The sequence below is a fragment of the Pogona vitticeps genome, chromosome 15 (genome assembly GCF_051106095.1).
Source record: "Pogona vitticeps strain Pit_001003342236 chromosome 15, PviZW2.1, whole genome shotgun sequence".
Taxonomy (NCBI): domain Eukaryota; kingdom Metazoa; phylum Chordata; class Lepidosauria; order Squamata; family Agamidae; genus Pogona; species Pogona vitticeps.
The window spans coordinates 1,472,006-1,499,243 of record NC_135797.1 but is presented as its reverse complement, the minus strand read 5'-3'; the positions used below and the strand labels follow the sequence as shown (position 1 = coordinate 1,499,243).

The 27,238-nt window shown below is 46.4% G+C and overlaps 1 protein-coding gene across 5 annotated transcripts; it reads right to left on the bottom strand.

The window, feature by feature from the left end:
• Positions 1-5,123: 5,123 nt before the first annotated feature.
• On the bottom strand, positions 5,124-26,935 carry ARNT (aryl hydrocarbon receptor nuclear translocator). 5 transcript variants are annotated; one of them, XM_020798189.3, is made up of 22 exons: positions 26,776-26,935; positions 23,554-23,659; positions 23,342-23,386; positions 22,429-22,473; positions 19,390-19,434; positions 16,977-17,190; positions 15,953-16,166; positions 15,570-15,669; positions 15,038-15,103; positions 14,412-14,497; positions 14,055-14,131; positions 13,605-13,739; positions 12,915-12,989; positions 12,101-12,252; positions 10,574-10,684; positions 9,952-10,030; positions 9,468-9,591; positions 9,074-9,173; positions 8,238-8,409; positions 7,831-7,990; positions 7,012-7,163; positions 5,124-6,356 (listed from the first exon to the last, which is right to left on the bottom strand). In XM_020798189.3, the coding sequence occupies exons 1-22, from the start codon at positions 26,798-26,800 to the stop codon at positions 6,267-6,269; spliced, it is 2,373 nt and encodes a 790-aa protein (XP_020653848.3). In that variant the 5' UTR covers positions 26,801-26,935; the 3' UTR covers positions 5,124-6,266. The 5 variants fall into 5 exon arrangements, with proteins under 5 accessions (XP_020653848.3, XP_020653849.3, XP_020653852.3 ...); XM_020798190.3 differs by having other exon boundaries at positions 7,012-7,160; XM_020798193.3 differs by lacking the exon at positions 15,038-15,103.
• Positions 26,936-27,238: the final 303 nt, after the last annotated feature.

The following is a 27,238-nucleotide window of genomic DNA, read 5'->3' as shown; positions in this document are numbered from 1 at the left end:
AACATCCTCACATGATCCCGTTAGCAAAACCGGCATCATGTTTTCCAGCTGGAGGCAGCTGAACCTTTCAGTGTGGAACGGGAAAGAAGTGGGGAGAAGTTTATAGATAGAGATTTTCTTTGTGGTGGTAGGTCTTTTTGTTTATGTGCATAAAAACAAACTTGATGGAATAATAATCTATGATTATTATTAGCTGCCATAGGTGCTTATTAATAAAGTGCTAGCCTTCAAAAGCTGTTTTACAAGCATTACGGGTTTTAGTCATTAACGTTTTAGAAATAGCTTTCTTTTGCATGGAAACTCCCAGAATCCCAAGATCTAGCTCTCTCTGCACGCTTATGAAGAGGCAGACCAGCAGATCTGCTGTGTTATCAGAGAGCACTTCCCATCCACCCCAGCCAGGATGGCCAGTGGTCCTGCCTTATACGAACTGCAGTCAGAACCATCAGCAGGCCATTGTTTCCCTTATTGTCATGTTGTGAAAACATCACTGTCTTTATTGGGTCCCAAATCTTGCAGGGCTCTTGCAGAATTCAGAAATGTCCGATAGATGCAAACAGTTTTGGACAGGAAAGCAAAACAGTCATCTGGACTAGTTTGTGGCCTATTGAATCTCTCTCTTCTAAAGTCCAATTCATACCAAAACATCACACCCTGGAAAGGATGCATGCTTATTCTGGTTTCTTGAACGTAGCCCTTATTTCTTGTAAGCCAGCATGCAAGTGTATTTCTGAAGCAGAAGTGGATAAGGTAGGTTCTTCCAGATATTCGCTGGAAAATTCCCACGATTCTTCACCTTTGCCTCTGCTGGCTAGCAGTTCTGGAAGTTTCAGGACAAAAACAACCCATGGAAGACTGTGCTTGGATCAAATCCTGATCTACTGATAAATTTTTAAAGTTCAGTTCCCCCCTCCCAACTTGTACCCATTTTATAAATCTAAATTATACTGTTCTTACTGCTCAAAGCTGCAAGAAAAAGACCAACATCTCATGATTATCCTTTTCACAATGAATTTGATTCTTGGACAAATCAACACTGTCTAACCCAATTTTGGATCAGATTGGCTTTATCTTGTGAAATCTAGAACAGTTATAGAAAAATGCAATGGGCAGCTGGCCTTGAGGTCATCTTGACTTACTAATATATTTTCCTCATAACCTGAGTTTGCTGTGGGTGAATGATGGGGGATTTCCAGCTAGAACAGGAGGAACAACCACATGACATGACGGAGACCAACAGTCACAGCCACTGACATGAGACATCCGATGCAACCAAATCTAGCAGCAGCCATCCCCTGATGAAGTTTAACTAGAATGCCATTTCACTCTATTTCCCTAGATTACAAATTTTTAACTGTGGCATTTTGATAGCAAGATTTTGTGACCAGCTCTTGCTTAATGTATATATTTTGGGAGCCATTGCAGATGTGCTACGTGGAGAAGAAACAGAAGATGGAACTGTTAGTGTAACAGAGTGTTTCACAAGGACTTGGGAGACCAGAATTCAAATCCTTCATCATTCTTGAAACTCACTGGATGATCTTTACCCTGCCACCATTTCCCAGCTTGCCTTAATCAGAGAGGTGTTGCTGTGAAGATCAAAATAAGGAAGAGGATCACGCCTGCAGCCTTGAACTCTGCTTCTGTCTAACGGTAGGGTTGGCCCTTACCATGATAAACCTTCTGAACCCAATCCCGGTTTATTGATTAAACTTTGCAGAAGGCCAAAAACTAAAGACTGAAGGGTAGGAGTGTCCTCCAATGAGAAATAGCTAAGGGGTTTGGAAAATTGGTACAGCATCATGAGAGAAACAAACAAACATTAATTGAGAGCATGTGACTTTAGTCATGAGGTCTTAGTTCACTGGGATTTGGAATAAAGAATGTGCTGGTGAAGTACTTTTCCAGAAAACCACAATTCTTGCATGCTGGAGAGAAATAATAAATTGCAAGTGGTGTGGTTTGATTGTCAAATTCCATCGAGGTTATTTACAGATTGCAGTGATTTGTTTACCTACAGAAATCTTTCCTGACCATGTGTTCTGGAAGCAAAGGCTATGGCCTCACACCAAACCAAAATATATTTTAAGTGGAGGCAGAGAGCAAGAAATTGTTCATCGTGAAAAGTCACGTGGAGAGACTGATTTTATATTTTTATATGCTGGGAACACTAACAAGGGTGTATTTTCCATGGTTCAAGTTGGAAGGGACCATTTCAAGTTCAATTGTCTGTACTTTTTTTTATAGCTTCCTCAATGGACCCCCAAAACAACATTTTGATACCTTGCCTTTTAGGGAAAACCTTCATTTCTTGCCTGACCGTCTGTCTTGCTAGGGGTCATAGGCACAGATCCCTTGTCAGCCGAGGGGGGGGGAAATTCCTCCACAAACAGCTAAAAATGTATAGCTGACCGGTAACCGAGGATGATGACAGTGGCATCTTGAAGATAAAGGAAGTGGAACAATTGACACCTTGGCTGCAAAAGATGCAGGCTGTGAATAGATTTTCCATAGCTCACAGGCACGGGGCACGCAGAAGAAAATAGCTCCAAAATTTGCTTATAAGATCTACTGTGTTTTGCACCCGATTTCCACCAACTGGAACCAGGTGTCAAAAGAAAAGGGAATAAAATTGCAGAACAAGGTGGCTCCACTTCACCCACAGTTGCTTTCAGTACCAGACCAGGAGTACTCAGACATGGCTCTTTCCACAAGCACACATTTGCATTCTCTTCTCATATCCCTACAAGATTTCTACTGTCTAATTTAAGATGGGAGGCACATTTCCCTCATCACTGGAATCCAGGGTAGTGCCTTGTAACAGTTTGAGTATCAGAGACCTGGACTTTTCTAGTCTTACATTATGTTTTATGCTATTGCTATTTGAGCAGTAATTCAGTGTTTACTGTTTGTTACTCTGATTTACTCATAACTGTTTGAAAACTGCCTAGAAAAGTGCTCCGGCATTAATGGAGTATTATATAAATTGCAGTAATAAATAAATAGTCTCCAGTAAAGCATACAACTCACTTGATGGCTTGGCCTTTTGCAGCCCTACCTACCTTTTAAAAGGAGGGGGAGCAGTGAAGAACACTCACCAACTCCCGAGGTAACTGGTTCCACTGTCATACTGCTCTAACAGTCAGGAAATTTTTCCTGATATTCAACTGAAATCTGGCTTCCTGTAACTTGAGCCCATTGTTTCGTGTTCTGCACTCTGGGATGATCGAGAACGGATCGTGCCCCTCCTCTGTAGGACAGTCTTAGTCCTGGAAAGATCACACTAACAGAAACCTGCTAGTCTTAAAGGCACCACAGGTGTCTTGATCGTAAGGCTGAAACAAACCCAGCCAGCCACCTCTCTAAAAGTTGCTCAAGGAAAAACAACAGACGAAGGAGTTAATGAAATGAGTGCACCACCAGGAGGCAGTATCCACCAACAAGAAAAAGACACAAACACACACACACAAAAGAAGTGCTAGAGGTAGGGGAAAAAACAAGAACTGAAAAATCTAATTCAGGAGACATCTGGTCCTTTCCTTCCCCCCAAACACTGACATATGGGGAAGCTTCAAAAGAAGAAGGGGGAAAAAAGACTACACCCCCACCCACCCCGCCCAGGGCTTTGCAGCAGCTCATCAGAAGGCAACCATTAAACAGGACCAAAGTGCCACTTAATCTGTCAGGAGCATCCTTTGTAACCAAGGTCTGTTTTTCATCTCTGCAGGTTTTCTTCCCCCTTCAAACAAGGGTGGCCTCTTCTGAGATGATCCTGAGGTTACTTGAGGTGCCTGTTGTTAAGCCTTCTTTAGAGGAGGAGAAGCTAGGCGAAGCAAGGGTGTGCAGGTATGGATTCATTCAAGCTACCAACTCTCAAAGGAAACTTGGAGCTGGGCCGATCGCCTCTCCCAGGGCCATGTCATCTGGATGGTGTTAAACGTGAAGTACCAAGGGGTGAGTGTTGGTCGACGTCCGTTTTGGACGCTGACCTCTGTTAAGGGTCATTCGTCCTCAAGAATCCGACCAAGGTGCCATCAATCAGGAAGACTAATCTGGGTGGGACTAAAACTCCCAGGATTCCTCCCTACCTATTTTTTTGTTCCAGGCTCTGCTTTCCAAGCAGCCAACATCTTGGGCTTAAATCCAACTGCTGCAATTTAAGCCCAGCAACAAAGGTAGACCCACTGGACTGACCGAAGAAAGGGCCAATCAAGGGATTGATTCCATGGGTCTGTGCCAGTTGGCTTCAGCCCTTTCAGCTGTGAAATAGTTCTCTGCCCAAAACAAATTTAGCAACCCCCAAATACTTAGCTGTTCGAAGAGCAAAAGCCAGGAAGGGCTGCTCTTTCTGTACTACATTTCATGCTCTGTGTGCAGAAGTCACTTGGTTGGACTATAATTCCCAGAATCCCCTGCCAGGATGGCCACTGGCCAGCCTCACCATGAAAGGCAGTTCTAAAAGCCCTGGCTCAGTCGGTCACCTCTTTCAACTTCTACCTCCTCTGTGGGTCTTTCAACGTACGGCATTTGTGTTTCTGTTTTAAGATGCTATTCTGACTCCTCTTTAGGCTTAAAACAGGTTCAGATTAGACTCAGGCAGTTGTTTATATAATTTTTATTCAAAACTGGGCAGTCTGAGATTTTGTATTACAATGACTGAAACAGGCATTGATATTTGTTCTTCTTTCATCATTGTTCTTTCTCTGCCTTGGTTTTAAAAGAAAGGGCAGTGGACTGCTGCTCACTCAATATGTTACAAACTGCTCTGGCCACAATCTCACGGCAAAGTGGCCTCCCAATAAATACCACCACGCTTCATTTGAGATTTCTCCAGAAAGACAGCAGCATGTTCCAGGAGGTCAGCTCTATGCCACTGAAGTTTTTCCATGTGCGTTTCAATGAAAATGAACATGATTTTTGTGGCCTCTTCTCTTTCTTCTTCTTCCTTGCCAATCCCAGCGAATATATTTGAACAGAGTGTATCAAGAAGGGTGCAGAGAAATTTGTTTTTCCCCCAACACACACACAAAGCAAAGTGCACCCTCAGATGCTAGCCGATCGCTGAAAATAACCACCACAGTAGTATGTGTGCATGTGAGACAGAAGACAGCAGGCAAGAGAAAAAGGATTGTGCACAGGTCTATTTTACACTGGATTGACAAACAATAAGGAAACCCATGTGAACCCAGCAAATACAAAAGCTTTCCGTCACTGATGCTTTTATGGCTTGAAAAGTGCCACCCCCCCCCAGCACATTACAAGGGAGGAGGTGGCTACCGCACTTTAATCACAGAGGTTACAGGCAGACATCCTGATGAAACTGGCCTCCTGCAAAAACAAGCACTGTCTGGATAACTGGGAGGCAAGTAACCGTCTTCTGTTTCTCATTTGAGCTTCCAAGCCATGAAGGTACAGGAAGGTGTCTGCCTTCCCTCTGGTCTGGGCCCCTTTCTCTTTGCTTGTGCCCACCCCGCACTCTTCCCAGTGGCTGTCAGCACCCTCACTTCCCCAAACTGCAGGCAGATATGGTGCCCTCAGAATATTCAGATGCAGGGCAGCAGAGTGTCAGACTCACAAGGAGTGCCATGGTGTCAGCCTACAGAACAACAGGGAGAGGAGCAAGCTGGAGCGCTCCTGCATCTCGCTAACACTGCTCGAGTTACGTGCAAAATCAGACATGGGTGTTGGTGCACACGACTTGACACATGTGGCTAAGAGTTCCTAGACACCTCCATGTTCATCGATGACAGAAATAACATAAGGGTGTGCATCATTTAGTGACAAACTCTGCCACCCCCTGTTCCCTGACATGTATAAACAAGAATACATTTTTAATATATATATATATGTATATGTATAAAAGGTTATGGCATAGAAGTGTTTTAAAAAACAACCACCTGCTGAACTTTTTAAAAATCCCTGATGATTGCACCCCGTAAGTCTCTCCACTTGCACCTGGCGGGGCGGGAGGAACATACACGCACATCCCCGCACTTGTTTCAAAACCATGTTCAATGTTCTCTAAAACTTCCAGTCTGGTTGTGAGGAGGCTGCTGTGGCACGGAAGCGTCTGCCCACATTAGGAACAAGCTGGCCTTCGACTGGAGCGGCCTTGCTGGACAATTCTGCTTCCTTTTCGCAGGAAGACTTTGGCAGTCTGAAAGGACTCAGAGAGAGAGAGAGAGAGAGAGAGAGAAAGGAAGAGATCCAGCCACTCTTCCCCTTACATGGAAAACTGTGATGTCTGCACACATCGGTTTCAGTCCTTATTCCGAAAAGGGAGGAAACATGTTCAGTTCTGGGAATTCTTCATTATTGTAGTTAGTTCCCTGGTCTCCCAGCATGGATAACATATCCTACAAAATGAAGATTCAAAAACAAACAGTATATTCATTGTACAGTCTAGAATTATTGTTTTTAAAATCTTTTTGTATAGAGTCGAATTGTTGGCTATGGATTCTGAGATTTGCGATCCAAAACCGTCTGGAAGGCACTGCGCTGGGGATACTGTTCTATACTGATGCTTACAACTTCCTTTTCTCTACTCTTCCTCTTGGTCTTTCAGATCCATTGCTTTTTCCTGATTCTCTCAACACACCCCAAAGATCTGCTTCTCAAATAATTCCACTTTAATGCAGGACTCCCTTCCTGAAATATGCTGAAAATAATTTTTGCTTCCTTCAGATTCTCTTCATAGAACCTTAAAAAAAAGTTTTTGGCTTGCTCCAAATAACACGAAATGGTGCACACAAGAGATGCCAGCTTGACAATGCTTTTTAAATAATTTTCAAGTTCTTAATGAGCAAGCTACCACCTTGGGCTCACAAGGAAATACTGAACCCTGCTTCTTGAGGGCTTAAAGCTTCTGTCAGGAAGATGAACAGCAAGACTTAAAACCAGATTCAAATCCTGCACCCACTGTGAGACGAGCCTTGGAGCCCCAGTGCTCTGTATTTAAGAAAAGATAACGAGAAATGTAGTCCAGCTGTCATAGAGACAAACGTGGCTTACCGGGAAGACTTCTGGCTGATTTGGCTGCTGCTGGACGTGGGGCTCTCCTGGGCTCTGTCCGTGGTGCTGGCTCTGCCATGGTGGCCACACGCCAACATTCTCTGCCGTCCGAGTCTGAAATTGAGCTGGGGTCTGCCCACCCTCTCCAGCTGCTGTAAGATAAATCATGCCATGCTACTATGTCCCCTACTATGGACACTTCTGTGCAGAACTAAGGGTCAAAACCACCTCCACTTTGAGCTGGGAGTGAGAAAGTGGCCCCTTGACCTGTTTCCAGTGGCACAATTAATGCACTTAACAATGATCTGTCCTAATGGCTGATGTGGGGCCCCCAAAGCCACCTCACTACTTTTCCATGTGGATGCAACCACCTGTATAGTATCAAATGGTACTCGGACACTATTTAAACTCAATGTGAAAGCCAAGACTAATCCTGCTGGGTGAAGGCAGAGCTTTGTCTGCTCCTCCTCCTCCAGGAACCCCCCAGCGGGGCATGGAGAGATCAGCCATCCAGCATCCTCTGTCTCTGCAGCACCTACTTTTCCTTTTCATCTTCATCATGGAGGTTCTACTTTTAAATGGTGCTGCTCAAATGAAATGTGGGGGACCCATTTCAGCAAGAGAGCTATATTCAATTTCACAGAAGTTCAGAGAAGTCACATTCCAATGATAAAAAGAGGCAAAAGATGTGACATTATTCAACACCCTGAATTCTGCTTTTCCACAGAAGGATGATGAGAAAAATAAAAGGAAAGCACTCTGAAGCACTTGCCACCATTGCCTGTAGCATTAAGTGGAAAAAGGAGGGGGATTGCATACCAAAGTTGGCATTCCGGCCTGTAAGATTTGGGTAGGTGGCTCCACCTGGTGACCCTGTGGAACTGGGCGTCGACATGGGACTGAAGGACGACGGAGTGGCCTGGAAGGTGCCCATGGCGAAAGACGGGGTCCGAGTCTTAACAGCCTGAGAAGTCACTTGCTGGAAGAGCATAACATTCATTAGTTAAAGAGCTGTCATGATGATTAATGAAAGCAACATGGTGAGGTAGGGAACGGTCTTCCACTAACAGCAAGGAAGGTGAACGCAGGCTTAATAATCAAGTTGGCTGCCAAGGTGCCATTACAGACAGAGCAATGGTTTTATCTGAAGAAATGAGCCTTCCCTTCTCCCTTTAACCCAGTTAGGACAATGTCTGGAAGGAGAAGAAGCCAGAAGAGAAGGTTACTTGAGCTGTGAAAGACGGGCGTGTGCCAGAAGCCCAGGCATTCCCGGAGACCTGATCAGGATTGGCATGCCGAGAGATCTGGGCCAGGATCTGTCCTGCTGAGGTCGAACGAGAGGATGGCGGCTGTGGTTGCTGCTGGATCACGTTTGCTGGAGGCACCATGGTACTGCTCCTAGAAGAAAAGACAAGGAGAGGGGCCGAATTAACGAAAAGGGAACCTCTGAGCTGACACACCTCCATGAAACAGGATCAAACAATTAACTATTTAACTGTTTTAGCTTTAATCAATTACTCAAGTAATCAAAATTTCAATTGTTAAAAATACTTCTGCATCAAAAGAAAGATTTTGCACTGTTACGTAACGGAAAGATGTCATGACAAGAAACTTCTCCAAAGAAACGTCACCAGATTTTTACAAAAAAAAAAAAAGTGGCTGAAAGTTGGGAATGTGATGTACAGTTGGGCTGCTAACTATGCCTCAGAATGCCTCCACTGTAGGTTTAGTTTGGCGGCATAAAAATAAAATTAAAAAACCCACCAACCAAACACCTGCTCTTTTCTAACTGGCCTGACATTTTTAAATTCAATTTAGTAAATGCTGCAGGCTTCCTGAATCCTAGCAAGCAGTTCAAGTCTGCTTTAAAAAAACAAAAACAAAAAACAAAAAACAAAGCAGCATAGAAAATTATTGTGTTTGAAAACAGGACACCCCACACAATGGTCAAGGTTGGCCAGTGTTTTGGTTCTCTCCAGAAGTGCTGGTTGTTTGTGCCACATGCAAAGTCCTTGCTTGCCAGCCTGCCTCGTAGGGAAGCCACTGGCAATTTGGTTGTCACCTGAAGTTCTCAGTTGGGCGTGAAGCTACAAAAGTGTTCCCCTGAGAGAAGAGAGACCGGTTGGCAGGCACAGTGCTGGAGGAAATGGCTTTCGTCTGGTCTGCAAAAGACAAACAGGTCCACAGTGTGAGTTCCGCCGGGTGGCTGGAAGCAGCTTGTGGTGCAGAAGCCAAGACACCCCTCCACTCCAAAGCTGAAGGTGAACATGATGAGCAAGGGGGCTGGCTTCAGAATCTGTTGCCTGAACGAGGAGGAAATCTCCAGTCTCAGAGCCCCTGACACCTTTTACCGTAGTGTCATCATGCAAGGGGGCCTGCCCCCTTCCTCAGAGGCATCCAGAGAAGCCCCTCCTCAGGATCCTCACTCCATGCTTACCGCCCACACCCACCCTAACCTGCACTGATGCTGCCGTAAATGTCACTGAAACGAGGGTCCCGCTCCTGGCTGAACAGGGTCTCTGTCTTCTCCAGAGGCTTGCCGTGCTCTGGGCCTGTAGGGGCGACAGACTGAACAGCAGCCTGGAAAGAGAAGAAGCACACAAACACAAAGCTACGCACGTATACACCCTAGTTTTCCTTCTACAAATCAAGGAGAGTCTTCCAGATCTTTCGACGACAATTTCCACAGTCCTTTGCTACTGAGCAAGCTGAATGAGACAGGAGGGAGTGTCCCGAAGGCCAGCAGCTCCTGACCTGTGCTATAAATGAACAACCCAACACTTCAAGCTGTCAGGGTCTCCTCTGATCTCTACTGGAACTACGAGTGCCCACCAGCTGCAAACTCCGACACAAATTGAAGACATCAGAGGCTAGTTTAAGTTTTGTTAACACTTTTGGGACAAAAGTAAAAATGAAGGAAGGGACCCTTTGTGGTCTTACCTGTGTGTGATCATAACTGCCTAAGCTCTCCCTTCCAGGGACCACTTCGAGTTCTGCTGGTTGCGTTGTCTGCTGCTGCCTAAAATACAAGGCTTCAGTGAGAAAAAGCTACTGAGTCTTAAGAGCACAAGGCTAGGCAGCTGCTGGATCACTCAGCCTCAGTTCAGAGACAACAGCTGCCTGTTGACCTAAATGGATGCCTTTATTAAAGCACACCCCCACCCCCCTGGGTGGATGTACAATCAGTAACATCAACTGAAGGCATGCCAACAGCTCTGAAACAATTCAGAGCAATGGAAGCTAAATGACATTTTTTTTTAAATGACAAGTTATAAATTAAGCCATGGTCTCAGTAGGTCCTGAATGCTCAGGTCAACAGCCAGGTTTTCACTTGGCAACGTGGATGTAATCGGGTCTCCTTCGGGAAGGCTGTCCACGACTAGGTTGTTACAACCAAGGGTATAATCTGTGGGATGACAACCTCAGCCCTTAATGGCTTGGCAGGTATCATGCAGGAAGAGGTAGAGCCTTAAATGCCACAGCGAAGAAGCCTTTGGAGCAACCACCAGGTCTAAGGGGATCATCAGAGTGAAGTCTCTGAGATGGGCACACGGGATCTCACCTTGCCGAGAGCTGCGCTGACCCCATCTCCAAGGGCAGGCTGACATTCGAGCCCAGCTGGGGCCTCTGCATTGGGTTTGGCAAAGCAGGCCGAGGCTCCTGGCTAGCATTCCTGGAGTGTCATTCAGAAGGAAGAGGGAAAAAAGCATGATCAGGGGTAGCCGGGGCCAGTGCGGTCAGCTAGCGCGCTCAAGCGACAGGTGGGGTTTGTTCACTAAGACCTAACAGAAGCAAACACCCGCTCAAATCAAAGCAAGCAGCCTCAAACTAAAACCACTGAGGCTTCCCTCCTCTGACCCTTTGCTTCGTTGCAAACATGTAGCAGAAACCAAAAGAAACTGGAAATATTTAATGCAATCAAATCTAAAGGGCTCCACATGCTGAAAGAATAAGTTCTACCTACTAAAATAGCTCAAACAGTTTCAGCCATTTAATTGCATACATCATCATGTAATAGGTCAGAAATGACTTGATAGCACTGGCTGGCTAGTTCTATCTGTCTTCAAAATCAGAGGCTGGGAATTTAGCTCTCCTCTGTGCATCCTGGAAGAGCCAGCCTGTGTGACGTTGGGCAACCTGCAGATCATGCCCTGTTTTTATCACAACGGAATCAGAAAAGGCATGCCAAGGTTTCTGTAGGACACAATTATTTTGATCAAGAGGGAGAACCCAGGGATTCTGGATTTCATGATGAAACACGTCTAACTCCAGTCCACAAATGGTTTGGTGGCAATAAATGCGTTGCGCTTTCCCAGAAACACAACTCCCGTGTTCTTTAGGCTACTGGTTTCACCTTGTCCTTATTCACCACGACTCCTGCCCAGCTGAAACCAGAATGCTCTCTCCAGGCAGAAGCTTGCTGATGATGTAGAACCAAGAATTTAGCCTTGCACAAAGACTGATTTTGGAGACCCTGTCCACTCAATTTACCCCCTGAAGCTGGTATATGGAAATGGGATGGAGGTATGTATGTATTTGCGTGTTGTAAGAAGTGAGAAGAGCCAACAACCTTCTCATGCCTGGAACTACGATACTCTTCCATTCACACTCGATCAGACCAACAGCTTTTAAACAAAAGCAGCTGTCATTTTCCACATGTGGCAAAGACTGTGTTTGTTGTCTCTCAACTACACAAGCTACAGGAATTATACCAAAGTGACACCCACACTGTTTGATGAATTGATGCCACTCAACCACAAGTGTAGCCTCCACGAGTGTAGCTACTGTCCCCTTGATGAAACGGGAGATATTTCTTGTCACTTTCACCCCTGCCACTGTTCAACACGTTTGCCAGACAAAGCTGACAAATCACAGAACAGGGCAGTGGAGACTCAAGAAATAGATTGGTTTAACCAAGGTATGCCTTATTTTACCTGATTTATAAGAACTAACTCCAGAGAATTTTGTTTTTAAAAGCCCCAAGGCCTTGAAGAGGGAGAAGGTGAACTTTCTGAAGCAACTCCATATTATAACTCTTTCGGGTGGTGGGGGCAAGGAGCAAGCGCCAAGTACGGTCTCGAGTACGTACTTCACGTTGGTGTTGGTACAGATGATGTACTCGATCTCGTCCGAGTACGGATTCTGGAAGGTGAAGGAGCTAGTTCTCATCCACAGCCATTCTCGGTTCTTGGACCGGAAACGGAACATGACTGATAGAACTTGGCCTTTTAGCTTCACCACCTGGAAAAACGGGTTTTAAGGCTGTCAAAAGCAGCAGCCGGAGGGTGGGGGGGAACAAACACGAACTAAGATGCCTCTCAGATGTGTCATCCTAACATTTTGCCGAATCAGTGGTCGTCCTTCTACCCAGTGCTTGAAACTGTTGGGAAGAGGGAAGCAAGGAGGCCCATATGTACATGCACAAAAGTGTCCCAAATTCCACCTCATTTTGGTCCTTCCCCACATTTCTCCCCTATTTTTTGGCTTTCTCATAAACAGTAACCAAGGGTGTTGCTCTCCTTCTTTTCTTCTGGACTACAAGCCCTTGCTATAACTTCTCCTCCTCCTCTTTCTTCTTCTTGAGGCCTCCATCACTAGGGTTTTGTATCATGTATTTCTATTGACCCTTTTTGCATGTGGCTTTACGGGGGAATAATGGGGATGGGGATGGAATGCAGTGGCGTGAATCCCTCAAAAACCACCCTACCCTGTGCCACCTTCTCCAGAAAGGCCTAACGTTTTGCTCCAGACTTTGGGGGGGAGGGGTAAAGACCAAGGAGGCTAAGGAGCAGATTGGTCCAAAGAATTCAAATCACAATGATCTCACAGGGCTGCTGAAGGAGTGGAGGTCTGACTCAGTTGGTGGCTAATGGCACCCAATGTTTGTCTGGATGGTGGGTTACCTGCTGAAAGCTATCCCTCAAAAGCTGCTGGTCTTCAGGGTGGCAGAAATCAACAATGTCCTTCCCTAAGAGTTCCTGTTGGAGAAAAGAAGCAGAAACTTGAGTTGGCAAAAACTATCCGGCCAAGCACTGTCTCATGGTAGATCCTGGGCTTATAAACAGCAGCAGGATTGTAGTGTCTCCTTCCCTCTGCTCACCAGCAATGGTCATTCTGCAGAGTATTTTTTAGCAAATTGCTACTGAGTTTCCATTTTGACAGATAGTTCTCAACTTTGGCTCTCATGCTGATCACATGTTAAATTTTCCTTTGGTGATATGGTTGGCGAATTAAATAAAAAAAAAAAAAGCCCACAGTAAATCCCTAGGATTTCAACTTCACTCTCGACCAACAGCCTCGTGTGCTTTCCAGAGTCAGTCTAACCTCAGATCCTCCGGAACATCTTGGTTCCCAGTGAAGCCTCAGAACCAAAGAACATTGGAACTGTAATTGCAGGTCATCTCAAAGGCCATTGATGTCAACCCCTTGTCGAGGCAGAAAAACTTCCCCGTAAAGTCTTTTTAAAGTGAAGCCAAAGGAAGCAAAACAAAGAGATGGCGAAATAGACACAGAGGAAGGGAGGGAGAGTGTGCAGGGGAGCCAACAGGAGCAGCCACTTTCCCTGGGAATGTTTGCGTCTTCCAGCTGCTCACCTGGGGCTGGTAGCCGACGGTGGCCATGCAGCGGTGGTCAACAAAGGTGAAGATCCCGTCCGTGTTGTGGCGGGAGATGAACTCTGTCGGCTGGCACACAGTGTTCATGTCTGCGCAGCTGGGCGAGCTTGTGACCTGTGAAGCAGGGAAAACAAGGATATCACCATGTTAGGAGGGGAAGACCAGCTGCAACAGAGCACCAGGATCCTTAAAAATCTTCGTTAAAATGGGAAGATAAAAAACCTATGCCAAGGCTCTTTCTCTCCCAGCCTTCTTTCAGGAAAGAGTCCAGAAAATGTTCTTGTTTTGGATTAAAATTTGCAAAACTCCCCACAGGCTTCTGGGAGTTATATAGTCTGAACAAGGAGCTACAACTCCCAGAGTGCAGACAACTACAAAGCTCACCAACTTCCATGCTCTTTGGAAGCCAGAGAAAAAGGGCTACCTCACCTGCAGCCTGCCGATGGCCACCAGACAAAATTTGCTTCCTTGTCCAGCATCTGGGTCATCATCTGGCAGTGACACCCCTGAAACAGAAGAGGGAAGCTGTGGATTCCTTCTGCAAAATGTGTCAGTCACGCCTTGTTCCAGAAGGCTGGTTTCTAAAGCCACTCAAAAAACCGGACAGGATTAGCATCAGTTCCACCGGACAGGAGAAACGTGGAGTAGATGAGGAAGAAGTCAGCAGCAGCACTGTTGGTCTGTGAAAGACTGGGAGTGTGGAAAGCAGGCTGCTTGAATGGGGGCTCCTAAAACACGTGGAATGTGTCTCTGTGCTTCTGGAATGAGTGACTCAAGCATAGTTACCTGCTGGCGGCCACGCTTTTATGTAGCCTGTACAGTGGACCACGACAAAATGGGGTTCGCCTTCCTTCACCGCACCCAATCCGTTCCTAGGAAGAATAGAGAGACAGAAAGACAGAGATACAGAGAAAAATTGAAGATAAGAATCTGGGGATGCAGGAGCAACCACGTCCGTCTGTAGCAGCGAAATAATACAAAATCTTGACACCACTTAAAAACGGAACAGCTGCCCTTGGCTTAACTTTGAATGTTTGTGAATAACACCAGAGGACGCTGGCTGAAAGCCTGCAACAACTTGTGCCACTGGAACTGGTGACACTTTATAGCACCAGAAGACCCTTTGCCATACTTCTAGTCAAGACTTTTTTCAAAAAATAAAGGAAGATAACTAACAAGTGCCAGATAGCTCTACTAAAGAAATCCAAAATCCCTTTAGAAAAAAAAAGCTTATGGAATCTGCATCCATTACACTAGCTTGTACAGGCACGGCCATGTTTTAAATTTCAAAATCAACATCTTCCTGCACGACCACAGCTTGTAACATATAAAGGAAGGGGATATGTTGTTGTCACTGTATGTTCTTTCTTTTCTCTCCCTGTGTAAACTGCCTTTGCGCCTCTCAATTGTACCTGCATCTGTTCCGCATGAAACTGAGGCGGTTCATGGAAACTGGATCGACTGCTGCGTTGCCGCACCTGTCAGGCAAAGAACCAGGGGTGAAAAATGCACGCATTCCCTTTGCACGAGGCAGAGCGAGGCTTCGCTGAGATGGGCAGTTCTCCACCTGCAGCACACGCACTAGACACAGAAATAGTCTCGGTGGGATGCAGCATTTCTAACACTGCAACTAAAAGTTATTCTTCAATCTAAGCATAACATGCCATCCCTTGCCAACAATGGTGGCGAGTCTCCTTGCCTGCCACACAAGCAGTTGTGCTTTTTCCAAGATGGCCCGAGGAGGTATTCCTCACCCCATCACACATGCATAAACACTGTTAGCTGCAACGGTGTCTTCGTGTTCACACACAGAAAGACCCTTTCCATCTCCTGCTCAGAACATCTGGCTGGTTCACTGCATGGATCCCGCAAAGCCAAAGTTTTTCCCAAACCGGTTTTCCAATCCAAATCCAGACACTCAATGAAACGAAATCTCATCGTTACCTCATCCGACATATGAAGGACCTCCGGGAACCCATGCACATCCTCATGGACTGCTGGCCTTCCTTCTTGACGGTTCCAGTCTTTAGGTCAAGGATACGACCTGAGTAACAGAATGTTGTTTTTGAAATGAGGATGCTCCTGAAAGGAGCAGGGAACCCAGCTTAACAATGGGGAGCCTCGTTGCTCAACTTTGCCACCAGGAGAGTTTACTATGACCAACAAGTTGAGAAGCTGCAAAAAACCACCTTCCTCTACAGCCTCTTTTCTAAAATGTGCTGCAAACAGAAGGGAGGGTTTGTGTTCAAGGTGCCAATGATGGAGAAAGAGAGGGAGGGAGGGAGGGAGGGAGGGAGACAGACTAAGGGCAACCTGGAGAAGATCACCTGTGAGGGCATTCTCGGAGGTGGAAAGCTGTTCCCGCAACTTCTCCACATCGTCCGGATGCACCTGGTCGTAAAGTGTGCTGCCAAACCACTCAGACTGAGGCTGGTTGAGGACGGGGGTCACCGAGTCAGAGACGTAGACCACCCGGCCCGTCTCGCAGGACACGATAAAGAGGAAACCGTCCGCTGCCTCCAGGATCAAGTGCTTGAGTTCCTGCAGAACGAGAGATCGCAGGCTGCTGTATCACCTCTGCCAGCAATTCTCGCCCCTGCCTCGTGCCCAAGGCTTCCCTGGGGGTGACATATTTGCTCTGTACACACACCTCTTGGTTCTTCTGCTAAGAACCAGTGGACCACCCATTCTCCCAGACAGTGCTACAAGCAACTAGAAGCTAACTGTATAGAGGATTGTCAACTTCCTAACTAGCCCCCATTGTGCTGCCTTTTACTAATGGCTTGACAACCACCAAAAGGTGATGGCTGCCTTTTACTAATGGCTGCAGATCACCTGGCTGTTAAATGCAGAGCTACTGAGCCGGACAGAGAAGTTGGCAACCATAACTGCAGGAAATTCAACACAATTGCCTGTTTTTGTAAGCGCTTCTGAGGCAGAGGGGCAGCTTAACAAAGGATTCTTTTACTATTGTGTTCATTTTATTGACATGTTGGATTGAAAGCCCATAATTGTCATCCAAAGCAAGCAAATCCAACAGCAAAACCTGGACCAAATGCAAGAAAGGAAGTCCCCATGGGAGGAAAAGTGGAAGGATACAATCTTTTGTTCAAAACCCAAATACAGTATACTGCAGAGCAAGGAGACAATGGCATTAAAAACATGATAAGGGAAAGGAATCACATACATGCAGAGGTGTGCACACGTAAATAAAGAAAAGGAGGGAGAGATGATGCTGGCTGAGGATGATGGAAATTTTAGTTCCAAACACTGGGAGGTCATGTCATCACAACCACATCTGAAGACATCCCCCTCCCAAGCCCCTGTGGACCTCCAGCTCTCGGCACAGACCTGGTCCGTGAGGAAGGACGGCTTGTAGCTGCCATCGGTGGAGGTGTTGCCAGTGCCCCGGAGGGACTTCATGTGGGAGACAGCCATGCGGAGGATGGTGAGTTTGTCCGGCTTGCGGGCCAGGGCGCTGCAGGTGGGCACCATGTCCGACAGCTCCGTGATGTATGCTGTCATCTTGTTCCGCCGACGGCGCTCAATTTCACTGTGGTTCTCTCTGAGGGATGCGGGGGGACGGGACAAAGAGAGAGGGAGAAAGAGGAGGAAGGCAGGTTTTAAAAGCCGACCTGAAAAGATACACAGAGGGCTGACCCAGGATATGGACGCAGGAGGGACCGAGGGAGAGCAAACACGGGCCCAGGAAAAGCTGTTAAGATTTGGAGAAGGCTCATGCTAAGCATGCAGGGGGTAAAGAGAGGATTTCAACCAAGAGCACAAACTTGCATTTTGAGAACATGTGAGAACAGCCCTGTTGGGTTTAAGCAAAAGTCCCTTTCGCCTAGACTTCTGTCATCAACAGAGGGAATCTGCAAATGACTGAATCCACCCCACCTCTTCGCCACAATGGCTAACCAGAACACTTCCAGAAACAAGTCCAACTTTCTAGGCTCCTTGCATGGCCGGTGATGGCAGGAGAAAGAGCACAAGAACTCCCATCTCTGCCGTGAGTTATGCAACAGCTTCCCAGTAGCTGAATGTCATGGCCGCGGTCTGCCAATGAAATGTCATTCCCAGAGAACATCTACAACATATAGCAGTAGCCAGTTTGATTCCACTTTAACTCTCATGGCTTCTCCATCCTGTCATTTGGGAAGGGACTTGGGAGTTTTCTACTGTTGATCAGAGAAGCAGACCAGAACTCTCTCAAGCACAGAATGACAAATCCTGAAGTGACTCATAAATCTTTGGATTTCTGAGGATGCAGCCACATGGTAACAAGTGGCGTCGAACAGCTATCGCCGTGTAACACAGACTGCACTCCCAGAGTCCTGGGGGGGGGGCTGGATGGAGAGAGCTACGATGACAAAATCAACTTCAACCCTGCTTTACATTCATTCACGGTATGAACATGCCTTTTTAACAGAGACCGCAGTGCTTGATCCGTGCAGGAAATGAAAACCTCTGCTTTAAAGGCATCAAAACCCATGTGCTGTCAGGGGATGGAAAAGAAATGTCTGAAGAGATAAACCAATGTTTTGGAAACTGGCCTTCGGTCTCTGCCCACCCTGCATCTTAATAGATTTTCCACAAGGAGGGGGACACCCACCCTCCAAAGAGATGAGAAATTATGGGACAACTCTGATGTGCGTTAGCATGGAATGGGAGATGGAATCAGATGGATGAAAAGATGAAGGAGGAAAAACACGCCTTTTATTGGTTTCTTCAGAAGTTAAACAAAAGGAATTTAAAATGATCAATCCATAGTATTTTAAAGGTTGGTTGAGTTTTAACAAGTGACGATGGCCTCCCTGGATCACGCAGGGAACAAAAAAAGAAAAGAAAACTTTGCATGAAAGGGCCAAAGATCTGCCTGACACTTCAGAGTGCTGGACGAACAGGAGAACCAGCTTTGCCTTAAACAGAATTAACTAAATAAATCACAGGTTTGGACAGAGGGAAGGAAGGCAATACTCTTAGCAAGGACAGGGGCCACAGCTCTAGGAAGCAAGTGGAATCCAAAGGCAGAAATGCACAAATATCTCTTGGAGGAGCATTTTGCTATAGCAGCCAAGCCATCACTGAAAGCAGGGCAAACCCGTTTCTGTCTCGCCGGCCTTAACAAGCGAGGAAACAATGGCACCACCTCGCACACAATCCAGCGATTGCCAACTTCAGCAGAGGACCCTCTTGGCAAGGGAGGGATGGGTGAGGTGGGTCACAGGTTTATCTACCAACCCTGAGAGCTCTCAAGTCACCTGCCACAAAGGCTTTGGGACTGAAAACACCCAGAAGCTAGATTCTAGCACCCCTTGGGAGTGTGAGGGACGCCAGTGGCCGACCCTCTCATGTTCAGGTCTGTTTAGTCATTTGCAATAACAGCAACTGAGTGCCAGATTTTGGAGAACTCCCATTTTGGCTCTGTAACTCTCAGGAACTCACAGCCAGCATGGATACCGAGATGTGCTGTTTACCTATGTGGCTTGACCTGAGGGGATCAGGGTCCTCATCCCCCTACTGTTTTCTTCCTTTTTTTCCTCCAAGGTGGCTGTCGACACTTCTTTACAAACCAGCAACTAAGATGCCAGTTTCAAGTCCTCAATTCAGGAAGGAAATAGGGAGGAGGGACAGATGAAGGAGCAGGTAGGAGCAAAAGAGGAGAAGGAGGTGAACAAACTCTGTTTTGCCATGCTTTTTAATATATATATATATATATATATAAATATATATATAGACGTATAGGTCTCCATTTTCCTACCTGGCCAGTCTTTCCTTATCCGCTGAACTTTGTTCATCATCAGACCTAGAAATAAAATCGGTGAGCTAAGCTAAAAATGAAAAGAAAAGAAAAGAAAAGAAAAAAAAAGAAGGGAAAAAAATAAAAAAGAAACTCAAACTAGCTGGGAAGAAAAGGGGAAAACTGGGAGATGTATTAGGAAACTTGATAATCCAGTATCATGCTTGCATAAACAAAGTGGACTGAAAGCTGCACTTTTACCTTTGTGAGGTGTGCTGCGCCCACTATATAAAAAAAGAAAAAGGCTAGGGACCCTGCTCACAGGGGCTGCCAAACTGCTTGAGAAAAGACGGGGTGCTGAGAGGCAGAGGAAACAGAGGTTGAAAGAAGAGCACAGAAGGTGACATGGATGCTCAGAGCCAAGCAGGACAGACAAGATGCATCACGGTGCAGGAAGAATGAGCGCTATTTCACTGCAGTCCCCCCTTCTTTCAGCTGAGGTTCCCTAGAATGCTGTCCCGGAGTAACATGCACTGTTGCTGAGTGACCACACTCAGGTGGTGTAGCAAAGACCACTCCACCCCAAACAATGGGCACAAGACCCCCAAGGGAGTCAGGCCTCCCCCCACCCTGTCTTTGGTTGCAAAAAAAAAAACAAAAAAAAAAACTTACCAAAATTAACAAACAACAATTTCACTGCTGTTTCATGATATTCAGAAGCTACCTGAGGCAGCTACACCTTATTTTACCTAACAGCAGGACTGGCCCATGGAAGCAGTGCCTCTGAGAACATACAGAACATATTCTTCCCTGATTAACCGCAGCTATGTGAGATGATGGATAAATGTTGCAAATCAGACAATTGAATCTGGACACAGAGACCCATGGGGTATAGTGGCTGGACTGCAGGATTTTGCCTGGGGAACTCAATAACCAAATGCCACTCAGCCCTGATGGTAACTGGTAAGGCCTCGGGCCTGTAGCTCTCTTGTAACTTACCCTACCTGATGGGGTGTTCTGGAGATAAAACACCTAAGATTACCCACCCTCCTGCGAAGGCACATCATCATCAGAAACCAACAGTGATAACACTAAGCCAGTCTGTGACAAAGTAAATTTACAGACAGTGTTCCAGGGCTATCCCTGTATTGAACATGAAACACAATTAAAACGCTTTGCTCGACGGAACAGAAATGATATAACATGGACAAATAACACAGATGTGTACATTTCAGATGTGCATCATTTAGTTTGCCACTCTGCATAGTTTATTCTCTTCCTGCTCTTGAGTAGGGTAGGGCCAGGAATTCTGCCATGGGCTGACATCCCACCCTCAACAATAGGATGAAACCTCATTCGGCCACATCTGTGGCTTCAGTCACATCACAAGACATTAGTCACATGGCCATGTAAGGACCAGAAACCTGTTGGAGTTGCAGGAGGCAAACATCTCTGGACGGCATGGAACAGAAGTGATGCTCAGGTTGACATATACAGGGGTAAGAAGACGTGGCAGCTACCAATTCATTGCAGAAGCCCTGTATCAAATACAGGTACTGTACTATCTTCCGAGTCCCCCAGCTTCAAGACGAAATTAGAAGTCTATGAAATGGGCCAAGTGCCTTTCAAATGCTTTCTCCCAACTGTGTTCCATGAGGGACAGAAGACATGCCACTTCCTTCCAGACCATGTGAAATAGAGAAACTGGAATGCCTTTGTTTTTTAAACCAATATGATTCACAGAAATGACTCTAAAACCTAGATATGCAGAAGGTTCTAAAACCCTAACCAGGAAACCTCCTCCAAAAAAAGCTTTCTGTTTGCAAATTCTGCTTAACTCCTTTGCTCTACACAAACATAGTCCTAAAGTCATAAAAGTAGTTTCCAGAAAACCCCAAAAGAGCATTTCAAGGCACCGTTAAGAACAACTCAGGTCTGAAGGCAAACCAACAAAAAGACTCTAACCAAAGAGCAGCAACAGCACGATACCCAAAATGAAGAGTTAGATTAAGATACAGTAGAACAAGTAAGCAAAACACGAGACCCCTGTGTCTGCTGAAAGCTGAATGCACAACAAAAGAGGCAATCTGCCCCCCCCCCTTTGCAGCAGGGATGGGACAAGTACTGCCCTCAAGTAGGGGTTGTGGCCCAAACACCTGTTGGGAACCCACACAAGCCACGTGCCATCCTCTGACTAGCCAGACCTGCCTTTAAAATGGAAACTTCAAGTGCTGCCTGGAGGAATGTCCTGTGCCCGAGAGAGGTTAAGAGATAACAACAAATTTATTTTTCCCCCCCAAAGGCCGACACAGACTTATAAATTGTGAAAGAGTCTCACTTCAAACCAAACTTCAGGCTGGCTTTCAAATGTTCCAGGAACAAGCTTACGACAACTTTAAAAAAAAGAGAACCCTATGCTGAAAGTCATTCCAAGCAGTCTTCTTGCAAGCAAAACAGGTTCCTATCTCAAGAGGATAAAAACCAACTGGGAGGAAGTAGGAGGTAGAATTCCCACCTCTTTATGAGGTTTGCAGAGTCCCTTTCAAGGCAGGTTATGGATCCAAAGGAATGAAGCTTGTTATTGGCCAGACACGCAGGAGAGACATCCTACCACCATAAGCCCGTTGGCCCAACTTTTAGAAAAGTCTGGGAGAGTCAAGTTACCTGGCAGGCCACTTTATTTCTCCCTCACTTAATCTCAGGGAACACACATTTTGCAGACAGCTTCACTATAGAAAGAAGCAATTAACACCTTAATGATGCAGATGACTTTAAAAGAGATCTGCATCATTCAAAGTAGCTTAAACACACACAGACAGACAGACATGCATGCACACACATATGTATGTGCAAAAACCCACAAACTGTTGGAAATGTTCAATCGCTTTGGTGAGGCCTTTTACCAGCTTCCAAGTCCGTGTTTTCTAAGTGACTAATTGGTGTGACAATTTGAACAGACATGATGGAGCATCTTCTGAAGCTTTTCTTGGAACAGCTGAGGCTTCCTCACAGCGTCTGAACAAGGGGTTTTCCACAAGGCAAAGGTGCAGAAATTCTTACCTGGCAAACCTCTCTTTGTCATTCGGGAGTTGGTCATCATCACATCTAGGGGTAAAAAAAAAAAACAAACAGCGGGGAGAGAACATGCCAAAAAAGGCATTTGTTACTTTTTTCCTGTTAATGAAGGGTAAATAAAAACCTAACCCACAAAACAAAGATGAGAAAAACAGAGCATGGTAGCAAATTTAAAAAACAAACTAAAAACACTGTTTCCTGTCAGGCAAGGCACATAAATGATACTTTTCCTTGGATTCTATGACTCAGAGAGAGAGAGAGGAGGAGGAGAACTGATTCACCAACCTGCTGCCTGCATTCATTTTTTGTATTATAGAGAAATTGCCTGGTCTTTCTCCAACATGTTCAGTTCTCTCTCCTTCCCCTGTCTTCATTATGCCTGCACAGCCAGCCTGCCTAGCTACCCGGAGTTTTGGGGGAGGGGGGGGGAAACAACTGTTCCCAAGCTGAATATTATTTCATTCTCTGAACCAGATGAAAGTGGGTGGGAGGTTTTTTGATGGGGGGGGCAGGTTCAAAAGGGAAACAATGCTGAACGTGAAAAAATGTTTGTTATATGTAAAAGCATTCAGCACTTCAGATTTGCTTCACTGCAAATTGTTAGGATTATTCCGAGGGGACATATTAACTCTGATCCCCCCCCCCCAGCATTAATAGCCAATCAGGGATCACAGACTGGATGTGACATTATGGTAACACTAAGCAGTGTGTGAGAGTTAGCTAGCTTATTAGACTAAAGGCATAACGAGGCCCGATACAGTCTGAAGTTGGGAAATCTTCCATGAGGCCCATGCCTGATCCTAGTCAATCAGAGATTTCACTTAGAAATGAACAGCTTCCCAGCACAGCAACAGGCCCAAGTCTAACTGATTTCCTTGCCAAAAGAAGCCCAACTCACCTGAGAAATTTGCTGTTCCCTTCTCCGTCATCTTCAAATTCAAGCCTGGTGGGAGAAAGAGGAGACCAATTGTTGCCTCATTCTTGTTTATGACTCACACCACACCAAGTGAAGGAAAAGCTAAGCGAAGGCCATGAACAGTCTGGAAACCTGACCTGTTCCCAGCTAACCACAGAGGGCTTTTACAGCTGCCTCTCTGCAAGTCATCTTACCCGGGCCTCCGCTTGTTTGCTCTCTGGACGATGGCTCCTCCTGAATGTGTGCCTGGTCCGGATGTTCCAGAAGCAGCGCCCAATGCAGGAACGTCTGATGCCATTTCTGGAAGAAGGAGAGAAAGACAAGAGAGAAATTGTGACACCCGATCAGTGCAACGTCTGTTTCCGACTACTCTCCTTGGCGGCTGGTTCTCTGTAAAGCCACAAAGAAAGCTCTACAATGTGGACAATTGCAACCCATTAGAGGCAAACAAGGGAGATCTAGGTTTTCTTCAGGGGCAGACTCTCCACAGACACTGAGTAAAGCTTTCATTAGAAACTAAAGGGCTATCACATTTTAATATTCAGACAGATTTGGGGGTGGGTGGAGGTGGCATACAGAGGGAGAAACCCAGCTGAAAAGCAGAAGATCTGCCATTGCTCTGAACACACCATTAAATCATGTTGCCCACTTGAAAGAACGTCACAGTAATAATAAAAATGCATTAAGGGCCAGGCATGTTTTAGACCATGAAGCTCATGGAAAAGTACCCACAAAGATAATTTAAAATCCTGCTGCAGGGCCTTCCAGGGCTCTATTCCCAATCTAATTAATACCACAAGACTGTAAAATCTGAAGGAACCAGCTATAAACTATCTGAAGTGCTCTTGGGGGCCCTCTTTCTCTCTTGCGTCCCCTCCCTCTTCTTTTCAAAAAATGAATAAGATCATATTCACATGTAACGCGTGCAGTGTGTGTCTGGAACAGAAAAAACACACGGTGGGGCTGGGAGTGGTGATGTGATACAATATTAGGTTCCATTTCTTCCAGCCTTTATGAATTAAAAATTCAAATTCTTTCCAGAGCCGGGAAGAGGAGCAAGGCACTTACCTCATCGGTGAACACTTTTTGGCAGGAATATACAGAAATAAAAGTCTGGAACCACACTTTGGAGAACTTACTGTGGCTAATTGCAGCTTATTGAGAAGGTACCAGGTGCATCTCTGTTGCACAACTGGTCACAGGACCAGACACAGGACTAAGACACAAACAGCTTATGGGGTTTGTTTAAAAGTGCCAGAGACCTCCTTCTCATTAAACTCCTTGACTTATTCAGAGCTACGAAAGGCATTTAAGAAAGCCTTCACTCTATGGCTTTTTAATATTTGTGCATGTTCCCATATGCTGATGTCTCTGTGTAATATGTAACATCCTGTAGCTTAATGTCTTGGCTTCAGAAACCAATGTTATTATTCATTGTTCTTTTTTTTATTATTTGAATGCCAACCAGAAGAAAAAAGATCTGTGGTGCTGTTTGCAGGAACATCTGACAGATCTTTGGTCGACCAGCACAAGGTGGCAGACCCCCCCCCCCGGCGAGTGTCCAACGCATCTACTCACAAGTAAGATGGGAAAAAGGTAGGAAGACTAATACTCTGTGCTACCCAATCCGAAACTCTGCTGTTTAGTTCTAGGGGGTGGAGATGCTGCCAGCCAAAACAACTGGTGCCATCAAAAGGGTGCCATCAAAAAGAAGTGTATTATCTAATTACTATGCTTTTATTAAACAGGCATATGGGCACCACTGGGAATTTTTTTTTATCACCTCTGGCACATAAATATATTGGCCAGCAAAGCCTCAACTTTGCAACATTTATAAACTGGAATGTATCAACAGATTATCTTCTAATATTACTTCCTGCCTTTCCCCCTTCCTTTTTACACCACTTTGTCCCAATAATGGAAAAGCCACTACTGTATCTGCTGCAAAGTTCAGCCCTTTGCCTGCTTGCAAAAATCAAAAGCGTCTTTGAAAGCATTTGTTGTTTTTCTGCTGTTTTGATCACACTGCAACTGTTTCTTCCTTCTGTCACATCTTCCACTGCTGTGTATTTGTTTATCATCAATTTATATACATATGTATTCTTGCTTTCTTTTTAAACAGATGCTTAAACTTTGAATAAACACACAATAATTTTCCTTGATCTACTTCCTCAAACTTAATGCCCAAGCTATTCGTTTCTAAACTCTCAGAAGAGTAACTGTGTCCGGTGTTGCAGCAAAATAAACAACCCCCATGACATCATTCCTTGAAGACTAAACTCCATTTTGGATCTAAAAAAGGACTTTCACAACAAATACTCTGAGATTTAAAATGAGGCAAGACACCCACCTCTGCTCATGAGCGAACAGCAACTTAAAACACCCGTTCAGATTGCTTCCCCTCCCTCCACAATTTTTAACCTGATGAGTTCTGAAGAGCCCCAAAGCTTGCATACTTTTGCGGCATCAGATCCAAAACCGAATAAAGTCCAGTGGATTCAGGATGTCGTCTCATTCATATAGATCCATACGACCATCTCTCTCCTCCCACCCCCAATTTCCCCTTCTGTCATGCCCCTTAAGCCTAAGCTGTCAACCCTCCTCCCCTACACCAGGCTACCCTTCAGCTGCCCCACACTCCAACCCCAAACCCCATTCCCACATATTAACTGCCCTTCGACCACTCCCACATGGGATCACGCCCCCCCCCACCCAACACCTCGCCTCACTCTTCCTCTCCTACTTCTTTCCACCCAGCGGGAGGGCAACAGGGCGTCCTCCGACCACATGTGCCCCCCCCGGTCATTTTTGGGGGCCACTCTGAGGTCCCTCCTGCTGCAAAGCATTTGTGTTCCCCTAAAAAGCCCCAGTAATGACATTTCCCCCCCCTGCTCCTGAGAACTGCAATCACACGGAGCTGCGCCCCCCCCAAAAAAGAGGGTTTTGCAATAAAATGAAGTGACGCCCCCGCACAAAAGCAGCGGGGGGAAAAAAAGCAGGGATGTCGCCCACCCGGCAATTCTGATGTCCCTTCGTTTTGCCCATCTGGAGGGAAGGGACTTGGGGGGGGGAGTAGATTCTGTAGGGGGGGAAAAGTTCGCTCATGGGGTGCCCCCCTCACAGGTGATCCCCTCGCCCTGCTCCCTTGATCCCCGTGCCCGTCCACCCCCACCCCCACCCCCCCAAATCCAGGCAGCCCCTACCCTTGTCACCCCTCCCCATAAGGCCCCCACCCCAAACCTCACCGCCCTCCCACCTCACCGCCCACCCTCCGAGGTCAGCCCCCGCCACGTAGCTCCGGGGACCCCCAGCCTCTCCCCCCTGAGCCCCTGCCCCCACACCACTGCCCTCCATCCCTCTCTCCCTCCATCCCTCCGCCAGGCCCTCCAGCGCCCATTCCTTTCCCGGTCACCCACCTTGGCTAGCAGCAGCCGTTGCCATGGCGACCGGGGAGCAGGGGGGAGCAGGAGGAGGACGGACCCCCCCTCCCCTCCAGATTTTCGCCTCCGGGTCTCCCTCCTCGCCAAGCGCCAATTCCAAGATGGCGGCCGCTCCAGCTGCGGGCGAGCCCCGCGAAAGGGGCGGGGCCGAGCCATGACGGAGAGGGCACGGGTTCTCCTATTGGTCCGAGACAGCCCGGGGGCGTGTCCTCTCTCTCTCTCCCTTGGATGTCGAGGGGCGTGGCTTCCAGGAAGGACGCTGTTTTAAAAGGGGTTTTCCGAGGAGGTCTCGTGGGTGGCGTAGTCGGGAAGGGGAGGAGACATAGTGATGTCAGCGGCATGGGCCATGACGCAAGTTTAAAAGGACGCGGGAGTGCCGAGGGAGACGTCATGAGTGGCTGGTTCTCAGTTAAGAGTTGGGAGGAGGGACGAGTGTCCC

Coding starts and splice junctions, on each gene's coding strand:
- ARNT (XM_020798189.3), bottom strand. CDS start 26,800: ATGGCAACGGCTGCTGCTAGCCAAG. Junction 14,498..15,037: donor TTCATGCGGAACAGATGCAG/GTACAATTGAGA, acceptor TATTCTTCCTAG/GAACGGATTGGGTGCGGTGA. Junction 7,991..8,237: donor GCCCGTCTTTCACAGCTCAA/GTAACCTTCTCT, acceptor ATGCTCTTCCAG/CAAGTGACTTCTCAGGCTGT.